The 10,825-nt window shown below is 49.3% G+C and overlaps 1 protein-coding gene across 1 annotated transcript; it reads right to left on the reverse strand.

The window, feature by feature from the left end:
* Positions 265-10,720, reverse strand: C14H12orf43 (chromosome 14 C12orf43 homolog). The gene is made up of 6 exons (XM_001929089.4): positions 10,502-10,720; positions 5,629-5,671; positions 5,348-5,446; positions 2,334-2,407; positions 1,685-1,775; positions 265-1,216 (listed from the first exon to the last, which is right to left on the reverse strand). Exons 1-6 carry the CDS (start codon positions 10,626-10,628, stop codon positions 826-828), a joined length of 825 nt encoding a protein of 274 aa, XP_001929124.1. The 5' UTR covers positions 10,629-10,720; the 3' UTR covers positions 265-825.

Below are 10,825 nucleotides of genomic sequence, written 5' to 3' on the forward strand. Positions count from 1 at the left end.
ACCAAGGAGGGGTGGGGCTGGCACGTGCGCATGTGCGTGCACACACACAGACACACATACACATCCCCCACCTGTTTTCCTTGCTCTGCTGAATCTCTGAGGCCAGGCAAGGAAGCCAGAATCTTAGCTTCATCTTGAACTTCCAGTACTTCTTGCAGAACACCCCTGTAGATGAATCCTGATCCCTGGGTGCCGTGGCACATCCTGAAAGTCTTGAAGCTGTTGCAGGAACCCTACTTGGGGTGTAGGCAGGACAACCCTGCCTGGGTGGTGCTTACTTCAAATGACTCATCAAGATTCAGCACTGATGGAGGGCAGCACCCAAATCACTCTGTTATGTTTTGGGTCCCTCGACAATTTATTTTTGATACTCTGGTTGGCTCAGAGACACAACTGTACATGGTGTATTCACAAATGTGGAGGAAGAAAATTCTGGAAAACTGGGGGGTGGGGGAGGAGGGAATCTCTCCTTTCTCAAGACTGGGTGACTGGAGGGAGAAGCACCAAACTCCTCCTGGGCCTTGGCACTTCGGGGACCCCCTCCCTCGTTTTCTTCAGATTGTCTCCCACAACAGGCTGAGGAGGTGGAAGCTCTGCCACCTGGCCATCAGCCTTGAAAAACTGGGGTCCTCCTCCTTCTTCCTGAGGCCACAGAACACTCTGGTACCCAGTGGGAGCAGAGAAGGGCAGGCCTTGCTCATGTTTCTCACCTTACAACCTCTTCTCGGCCCCGACCCTTGGGCAAGCCCATCATGGACAGAGTTGAGTTCTTGCACTTGGAAAGGGAGGTGGGGCTTGGGAAAGACTTGTCCCCAGGGGGCGCCGCTAGTTGGGCCCCGTGCCCACAGGCAGGACTCGGTGTACAGGCGTGGCTGCTGCACTCTTTGCTGGCGGGGATGGGGCAGCCTCGCCGGCCCTCTTTGCCTTTTTCTTCCTTTTCTTCTTTTTGGTCCCAAGTGGTACCTGGGCTCCATTGAGCTCAGCGGACTCCTTGCTCTGCTTCCCAACTGCGGCCTTGCCTGTGGTGGTGACTGTGGCAGCAGCAGCCACACTGGCACTGGCCTCCTTCTTGGCTTTCTTTTTCAACTTCCTTTTCTTCTTCTTTGCCTTCTCCTCCACGCTGACAGGGCCGTGGATGGCGGACTCCTGGAGGATGTCGGAGGCTGACACAGCCGCCTCCCGGCACCGCTGCAACTCCTCGTCACCATCCTCGCTGCTGCAAGGGGAGGACAGTCACCACAGGGCCCCAGAGCTGCCTCTCAGTGCCTCAGTCCGAAAGCAGCCAGAGATAGAGGGTGGCAGTTAGAGAGCGCAGGCTTGGCAGTGAGGCAGACCTGGCTCCAGTGCCAGCTGTGTGACCTCATTATGTGACTTCACTTCTCTGACCCTACGCATCTTCATCTATGCAGTGGGGGTTTTACCAGAGCCCAGGCCTCACAGGGATGTCCCAGGAGTGAGACGTCTGGCACAAGATGGTGCTCACAAGCAGTAAACATCCAAAGCCAACTCCCGATGGAAATCCGCGCCCTTCGCCCTCCCTCTATTTCTCCAGCTACTTGACAGGGCTCCTTCTGGGCCCAGACCTGACTGGAGCTGGTCTGTTTATGGGGGGGATACAGGGAGGCGACTGGCCAAGAGAGAAGGCCCCAAAAAGAGGGAGCTTGAGGAGAGGGCGCCATCTCACCTGGAGCTGGAAGGCAACCGTTTCCGGCGGGGTTGGGGAGCAGCTTCCTTCTCAGAGGCTCCAGGGATGGAGGTGAAGAAAAGGCGGAAGCCTGCAACCCAAAGAGTTGGGGTCAGCATCGCCAGGGCCCCCCTACCCCCAGGCACCAAGGCTGCCCTGCCTCTGCCCTCCTTTGTTCCTGGTCCAGAGGGAACTGCTGCTGTCTAGCCACAAAGTGATGCTTCAGAGGATGAGAGGCATGCTTGCTATCTGCTGGCGCGACAGGACAGGGACACTTGAGGGGATGCCAGCTGCCAAATCAGGTTGGCAAGCCCTCAGGGGCTTCTGGAAGTCAGCAGCTGAGTCTCCTGCCTAAGGAAGCTTCCAGAGTGCCTCAGGAGTTGGGCAGGGGTCAGAGACTCCTGTGGGTGAGGCTGTGGTGTGCGGTGCTGAGGGGCTCCTGCTAAGGGGCAGAGATGAGGCCGCCTCAGGCAAGGGCCTGCACCCCTAAGGGCCCCAGCTTCCACAACAGTGCCCCCCGGGGAACAGTATCACCACTAAAGGGGCTGCAGCGGGGAAAGAAGGTAAAATGCCAAACCCGTATGTCCTAGCTCCAAACTCACAGTAGGTGCTTAATAAACGAAAGCTGTTATTAAAAATAACTGCTCACCGTCATCCTCTGGGGTGCCTCGTCGTACCTCAGCCTTTCTTGGCTCCTTCACTACTTCTGAGATGGTAATGGAGCTAAGGGAAGAGAAAACAGTTGATTTAGGATGAGATTTTGCATAACAAGAAATTTTTTGTTGTTGTTGTTGTCTTTTTGCCTTTTCTAGGGCTGCTCCCACGGCATATGGAGGTTCCCAGGCTAGGGGTCGAATTAGAGCTGTAGCCGCCGGCCTACACCAGAGCCACAGCAACTCGGGATCCGAGCCACGTCTGCGACCTACACCACAGCTCATGGCAACGCTGGGTCCTTTAACCCACTGAGCAAGGCCAGGGACTGAACCCGCAACCTCAAGGTTCCTAGTCGGATTCATTAACCACTGCGCCACGACGGGAACTCCAGAAAAAAATTTTTTGAATTAAAACTTTTTAAAAATTTTTTTAATGGAAGGGACAGGGTAATGTTTAAGAGCAGAAGCAGGGAGCACACTGGCCTGATAAGAAGGCTAATGCCTATAACCGTTAACATGATGAATGGCCCCGGCAGCACAAACTGCGCTGCTTCATCCGTTTAAATCCTACTTTATTCTAGAAAGTGCTGAAGAAGTTTTGAAGATACAGTACAATCAAATCAAATGAGGGCAATTTCAAGTAAGGAAAGAGAAAAATAATAGCAGGAAGGACAGAAAGTGCCACAACTGTGGTCAAGAAATCCTACACACTTGCTAGACAGAGGGCCCACATTTTGTTTTGAACTTCCCAGCAGCAAGCACGAAAAGGGAAATATGACCAGTCTAGAAAAAATGGTTCAGAGGTCAGCTCCTAGAGCAGGGCAGATCTTTTTTTGTTTTTTGTTTTGTTTTGTTTTGTTTTGGTCTTTTTGTCTTTTTAGGGCCGTACTCTCAGCATATGGAGGTTCCCAGGCTAGGGGTCGAAACGGAGCTGTAGCTGCCAGCCTACACCACAGCCACAGCAACGCCGGATCCTTAACTCACTGAGCAAGGCCAGGGATTGAACTTGCAACCTCTTGGTTCCTAGTCAGATTCGTTAACCACTGAACCATGACGGGAACTCCTTTTTTTATTTGATTTTTTTAAAAGTTTGAGGTAACTGTTGACATGTGGTGCTAAGAACTAATCCGGACAAATCCCACATACTCCTCACATGGCTTCTCCCCATGGTAACTCCATGTGTACCCAGGGGCCGTTATCATAACCAGGAAACTGACTTTGCTACAAGCCACTGACCTTTGTCAGACTTCAGACCTGGTGAAGAATCCTGATTCTGGTCCTTACTAAGAAGGGACCGCATCTCTCTGAGACTGTGCTACCCATCTGTACATTGGGAATGATGAGTCCCTGCCTCCTAGAGCTGTCACAAGGATTAAAAGAGGCAGTGGACACCAAGCCCTCAGCACAGGGCCTGGCTGCAGGCAGATGCTTCGTAAACGGCAGCTACAACAAGGATGAAGGAGGATGGAGATCAGCAACGAGCCTCATAGGAACTTCACATAAAACAAACCCTTGCTCTAGAAGCATAGGGAGAGCGGGGGTGTGGGAACTGCCAAGGCAGGGAAGCAGGGCTCTGGTGAATGCAGGCAGAGCCGTCACCATGCACCACGGGGACCAATGTTCTCAGCAACACCCTGGTGGTGAACACAGTACTTCTCCTAACTGCCCTCTAGGAGCCAGAGGCAGCCCCAAAGTCCCAGGCAGGGTGGTCTGGAGAGCGGGAGCGGAGATCAGGCCGGTTAGGCTCAGACCCTGACCTGGGAATCTGACTGTCTCCAGCATAGATAACTGCAAGACCAGGTGGGCTTTGTTCACCCCAAAACCAAACAGTCACAGAGAAACTACTCTAGTGGGTTGAAATGACAGCTGGCCTTCAACATGTATAGCACATTTTGGGGCTGTGGGGTGCAGGCTGCTGAGGCCTGCCCCAACGTTCTGTCTCCAAAGAGCAGCTGGAGTGCATTTTGAGAGGTCTCACTTGTCCTTTTCCAAGACTATTTTAAGTTGAAGGACCACGGCCTGACCATCCCATCCTTAATCTTTCTTTCTTTCTTTCCATTTTTTTTTTTTTTCCCCTGCCTTTTTGGGCTGCACACGTAATACATGGAAGATCCTGGGCTAGGGGTCCAATCAGAGCTGCATCTGCAGGCTTACACCACAGCCACAGCAATATGGGATCTGAGCCACATCTGTAACCTACACCACAGCTCACAACAACACTGGATCCTTAACCCACTGAGTAAGGCCAGGGATCAAACCCACATCTCCACGGATATTAGGTGGGACCTTAACCCGCTGAGCCACAACAGGAACTCCCCTCAATCTCCCTTTCAAAACCTGTAGGGCTCTGTCCGGTGGGCATGGGTCTGGACCGGCCAATCCTGGAACAAGGGCACCATGGCCAAATGTGTTTATAAGATGCTGGGCTAAACAAAGTTACACAGGTCTCTCTACTGCAGGACTTCTCAGAGACTTGAATACTCTATTAGGAATGGAAATCTCCCAGGGCACAGCGGGTATTTGGGGTGCAGAGTTCCTCAACCTCTTTGCCATTGGATCTGTTTCATCGAGAGCCACATGCTAGGCTCGCAGTCCTTGGTATCTACTTTAGGAATGCCGACCTGGGTCTCTACGGATCGTCTTTTCACAGTGCCTGGCATACAGAAAGTGCCCTAGAAATAGTAACCCCATTGGTCCCTGACCTCTTACTCTCAGGGCAGCAGGATAAGGCAATGGTTAAGAACAAGTACAGCCTCTGAAGTCAAACCCACTCTGCTCCTTCCTCCCTGGGACTTCAAGCCAATGTTTCCTCTCACAGAGGGGAGCTTCTGTTTCCACATCGAGAAAATAAGGACAATGACAGGACCTATGGGTAGGGTGGTTATAAAAGCAATGAGGTGAGAAATGCCATGTGCTTGAGCAGTGTGCATGCTGGGCGTCGGGCCGTGGGAGCCATTACTGTGCGATTAATCAATGAGGGCGGGAGAAGGGAACACAGGCTTCTGGTTACCTGTCCAGCAGAGCTCCCAGTTTCTTGGCTACATGGGCTCGGAATTCGGGGGTGGTCTGAAGCTCATTGCCGTCCTGTTCATGCTCATCCACCTTGTGCCTACAACACACACGAGGAAAGAGCCTCACTTCCCGCCAGCTCAGAAGCTGCCCCCAGAGGACGGGGATGACGTGTGTCTTGTTCATCCAGACATCCCAAGGTTTAATCTAGCCTCTGCCATGCAGCAGGGAGGCAACATCAAAGAAAGAAAGGATGAAACTTGAACCCCAAATGCACAGTACCTGAGGCTGGGCTGGGTGGTTGGCAACTGAGTATTTGCAGCACCTGTGGAAATAACGAACACTGAGGCATTTATAAAGGAAATGACAATAACATCTGCTATGTGCCGGGCACTATTTTATGTAATTCAGATGTATAACTCATTGAATCAATGCCATGGGGTGGGGGTGGGGTGCAGTGTTATCACTATTATCCTCATTCTGCAGAAGAGGAAACTGAGGCAAGGAGATGTAAAATAGCCAGAGATAAACAGCTAATAAATGACAGAGATGGGAGGAGCACACAGGCTCCAAGGCCCCCTCTTAACCACCATGCTAAACAAGCAAGTCTAAGTGTAATTTGACTCCAGCATCTATTCGGTGCCTACTACTTGCCTGGCTGTGTGCTAAGTGGAGGAGAGAGAAAAAGAAGTTATGGGGATCACATTTTTCTAACCAAGACACTGGGATGCCTAGCCTGGCGGTCATTCACTCAACCAAATACTAAAGGTCCAATGTGACCCAGGTGGTGTTCTAGTTGCCAGACAACTTGGATGAAGATCCCAGCCCCATGGAGCTGACATTCTAGTTGGTGGAAAGTCCTGATACAAAATTAGATAAGTATAGGAGAAAAAAACCCACAAAGCAGGGGAGGAAGGTGAGGAATGCTAGGTTAGAGATCATTTTGTAAAGGTGGGCAGGGAGCGCGTCCATGATAGGTGACCTCTGCGCAGAGATCTGAGAGGTGAGGGGGTGAGTCTCATGGATCTCTACGGCAGAGTCCTTCTGGTGGAGGGAAGGGCACCTGCAAAGGCAGAGGTCTGTCTGACGTGTTTTAGAACCAGCAAGGAGGCCAGTGTAGCTGGAGCCCAGTAAGCTGTGGGAACAGCAGAAATGGGGAGTTCGTCGGGGCCAGGCCACGTGATGACCTGGGCCTTGAGCAGGGTGAGAGGAAACTGGAGGGCTGTGCACAGGGGAGGGACACACACAGACTTAGGGATTTACAGACTCTCGCTGGCTGCTGCGTGGAGACAGACCGTGGTGGGGCCAGGGCCGAAGCAGACTGCTGCGGTAACTGGGATGGTGTGAAGGGGCAGGGCTCTGGTTATGCAGATTGTCAGGATGGGTCAAAAAGATTTTGTAGATGGATGAGATGCATGGTGTGGGAGGTGAGTGAAAGACGGCTCTGAACTTTTTTGTTTGAATAATGGGACCAAATGTGCTTGGGTCTTTAGGGAGCCAACTGAGCCAAATAGATACGTGGAAGCTCTGGACCCAATGCAGGGCCACAGTGTATTAACCACCTCCACAGGAAACAGGTGACGCTGCACAGAATGCCAAGTGCCCTATGCTCCTGCTGGGGAACATGGAAACCTGGGATGGATAGTCTTTAAAGATCTAGTCCTTCTTCCTAAGCAACCACAAGGAAAATGACCTCTTCTGTAGTGACTGCAGAGCGATAGAGGTGAGGTTCTGTCATGGACCAGAAGCAGCATCAGGCTCCAGACCCCAATGACAGAGTTCACGTGAGCACTGGCTTGTCCACTGACAAGCAGTGTGAACTTGGGTGAGTCGTTTTACCTCCCCAAGCCTTTGCTTTTCCTGATCTATAAAAATGGGGATAAGACTACGGATTTTTCACAGCGAGCATGAGGACATAACGAAGTTTCACATTGTTTTGGACCCCTTTTGGCAAGTCCAACTCCTCCTTGGATTTGTAAGCTACTGGAGTACGTGGTTTGCCTCTTTTTATCTTCTTATCTCAGGTCTTGGCGTAGTGCCTGGGTGTGAAATAGATGTTGCAGAAAGGAATCAAAAGTGGATGCTGCCCTAAAATTCAAGTGGCTTGAAAGTCTGGACAACCAGTTCCTCATCACTGGATTTAAGAGCTCTATCCAGAGGTTACATTAACATAATAGTGACCTACATTTCCACATAGTCATGGACCAAAGGGTGGGAGTTTTGCCCACAGTGGGCACGTATCTGTGGCAGGGAGTGGTATAATAGCAGCTAGTAGCATGAGTTTGGGGTCAAAGAGACCTGGGATTTATGCCTGGTTTTGCCACTTACAAGCTACAATCCTGGCCAAGTTATTTCACCTGACCATCAGCTTTCTCATCTGTAAAATGGGGCTAATAATTTCCTCTTTGTGGAATTACAGGGAGGGCTCAACTCATGGTGGTTGTTATTATTGGAATTGCCCAAGAATGTATATATATGTGTCTAGTATCTTGCCTGTCACATAGTAGGTGCTCAATAAAAAGCAGTGCTCATTATTAGTAGCTACAACTACTTTGATCAGGAGAAGATTTACAACATAACAACAAAGAGTTGTGAAGCTGATGATACCTTCGATGTCACTTCTTACATGTCTATTTCTTTACATGATGGTCAAAAGCTTATTTGTGTTTGGGACTCGGAACAACCCAACTGCATTTTAAAGACAAGGAAGCTGTGGCTCCCAAAAGCTATGATACTTGTTCAGGGACTGCATCAGAGCTGGTGCTTAAAATCAGGTCCTCCTTCCACTACCACACGGGAACCCATTCTGTCAAGGCAGAAGCAACTGGACTGGGAGGCTGGCTGGAGTCTCAACTTCTCACTCATTACAGGTGCCTTCTGGGCAAGTTCATTCATTTAAGAACTATTTTCCTGAGCACTGTGTAGGCCCTGGGGAATACCGTGGTGAAGGGATCCCAGCCCTTGCAAAGTCCACATCATGTAACCTCTCACTCAATAAATATTTGTAGAGCAAGTATGGGCCAGAGTTGACTCTAAGTGCTGGGGACTCAGGGTTGAAAGGAAAAAAGATAAGAGGCAACTGTAGAAGAAAGGAAAGCATTATATATGAAGGGAATCCCACAAAGTATGACGATGATGGAGAAAAGGTATGTAACCCTGCTTTCCCAAAGAGACGGTATCTCAGCTGTATTAAAGGATGAGTGGGGATCAGACGATCCATGAAGGAGGAGGGGGAAAGCAATCCATGAAGAGAGACTAACTACATAATTACTGCTCTTATTGGGTCTTTTGTTGTTGTTGTTGTTATTTCCCCAATACAATTTTTTTTTCCTACTGTACAGCATGGTGACCCAGTTACACATACATGCACACATTCTTTTTTCTCACATTATCATGCTCCATCATAAGTGACTTTACTGGGTCTTTAATATGCGTCAAGCACTGCAGGTGCATCATCTCAGTTACTTCGCAAACTTATGGGGTGGGCACTACCATCATTCCCACTTTACAGATGAGGAAATTGAGGTAAAGTGAGATTTAAATACCTTGCCCAAATTCTAACTGCCAGTGAGTGACAGAGATGGAAGGACATTTCTCTATATAAAAAAGGAAAACTGCAGGAGTTCCCATCATGGCTCAGTGGTTAAGGAATCCAACTAGGAACCATGACGTTGTGGGTTCGATCCCTGGCTTTGTTCAGTGGGTTAAGGATCCGGCATTGCCGTGAGCTGTGGTGTAGGTTGTAGACGTGGCTCGGATCCTGCATTGCTGTGGCTGTGGCTGTGGAGGTGGCTACAGGTCTGATTAGACCCCCTAGCCTGGGAACCTCCATATGCCAGGGTACGGCTCTAGAAAAAAAAGACAAAAAAAAAAAAAAAAAGAAAAGAAAAGAAAAAAAAGAAAAGAAAGAAAGAAAGAAAAGAAAATGAAAACCTCAGAGTAGTTACGGTGCCCAGAGATGAGTCTGGAGCCTACCCACAGGAAGTGTGCAGTGTGGCAGGAAGGTAAGAAGGGACAGGTAGGCAGGAAAAGGATTACCAAAGGGCCTGTAAGTCCTTTAAAAAAAAAAAAAAAAAAAAAAAAAAAAAAAAAAAAACAGGGATTCTTAACCTTGCTTTGCCATGGTCTGCTCTGGCAGTCTGGTAAAGCCTGGATCCCTTCTCAGAGCAATAGTTTAGATGCAAAAAAATATAACACATAGGATTACAAAGAAGACCAGTGATATGAACTTCACTTATTGTTAATAGAAAAACACCAAGTTTGTGTTATTGTTAATATATATACTTCTTCATTAATGCATTAAATAAGATCTACTAATGGGTATACAAATTACCATAATTTTATTTTATTTTATTGGCCAGGCCTGCAGCATGTGGAAATTCCCAGGCCAAGAACTGAACCTGTGTCACAGAAGCGACCCAAGCCGCTGCAACAATTCCAGATCCTTGTGCCCACTGCGCCAATAAGAGAACTAAGAAATTACAGAGATGCGTGTAAATGATTTTTTTCAACATTTTATTGTGAATAAAATATTTTGATATATCTGCAAAGGCTGAAACGAGATATGAAAACCTGTAGCTTTTGTAAGTAACAGGTATTGCCAAAACTACTGTGGCTTGTTGTTCACATGCATGATGAAAACAGATGCTAAATTTCAGAGATTAATAAGAGTATAAATGAAATATTTTTCCCTTTCAGATTCACTGACCCTCTGAATTCTGACCATAATTTGGGTACCCTTATGTTAAAAGGCGTTGGATTTATTCCCAGGGCACTAGGAAGTCAGGATCAGAGATACATGTTGGGTACAGTTCGCTGGCAGCCCCAGGGTATGAGAATGTGTTGGTAGCGGGAAAAGACTGAATGTGAGAAGGGGATTGTTGCAGTCATCTGGGAGAGGGAGAGGGCTGCCCAGTGCGTCACAGTTAGGACGGACCCCAAGGAAGCAGAGTCAAGAGACATCCTGGTGCCTTGGTTTCCCTGAATGGGATAATGGAACGATTCTCCCTGCTGTACTTGTCCGCGCTTTAAATCTGAACCCCTGACCCCAGAGACTTCTCAGGGAAAGAAGTCGAGTCCCTCCTCACCATCCATTCTCTCAGGCCGCAGAAGATCCTATGCCCTTCGGCCAGATTCCCCGAATATAGTCCCCTACCGGCTTTTGGCTTCTCCAGGCCTCTCGGGCGCTGCTCCAAACCCCAGGCCGGCATTGCCGCCTCTCGGCACCGCTCCAGCTCCTCTGCATCGCTGCTACTGCTGCTACTACTCTCCAAGTAGCTCATGGAACCACTGGGCGCCGCCACCTTGTGTCACCGCAAAGGATTGTGGGGAGCGCCTCCTGGAGCGATCCTTCTCCATGACCCCACAAAGAGCGAAGGGGAGCGCAGGGCATTGTGGGTATTGTAGTTCTCAAACTTACGTCGCCGTTGGCCTTGTACTATCCTAAGGTTTTCCTCAAACGTGAGAGCTGGAAGTGCCT

This window comes from Sus scrofa, chromosome 14 (assembly GCF_000003025.6).
Source record: "Sus scrofa isolate TJ Tabasco breed Duroc chromosome 14, Sscrofa11.1, whole genome shotgun sequence".
Lineage (NCBI taxonomy): Eukaryota > Metazoa > Chordata > Mammalia > Artiodactyla > Suidae > Sus > Sus scrofa.

Excerpts from the sequence above, each read along its gene's own strand:
- C14H12orf43 (XM_001929089.4), bottom strand. The coding sequence starts at position 10,628 with ATGAGCTACTTGGAGAGTAGTAGCAGCAGTAGCAGCGATGCAGAGGAG. Across the intron at positions 5,672-10,501 it reads CCTGGAGAAGCCAAAAGCCG|GTGCTGCAAATACTCAGTTG; the intron begins GTAGGGGACTAT and ends TTATTTCCACAG. Across the intron at positions 5,447-5,628 it reads ACCACCCAGCCCAGCCTCAG|GCACAAGGTGGATGAGCATG; the intron begins GTACTGTGCATT and ends TGTGTGTTGTAG.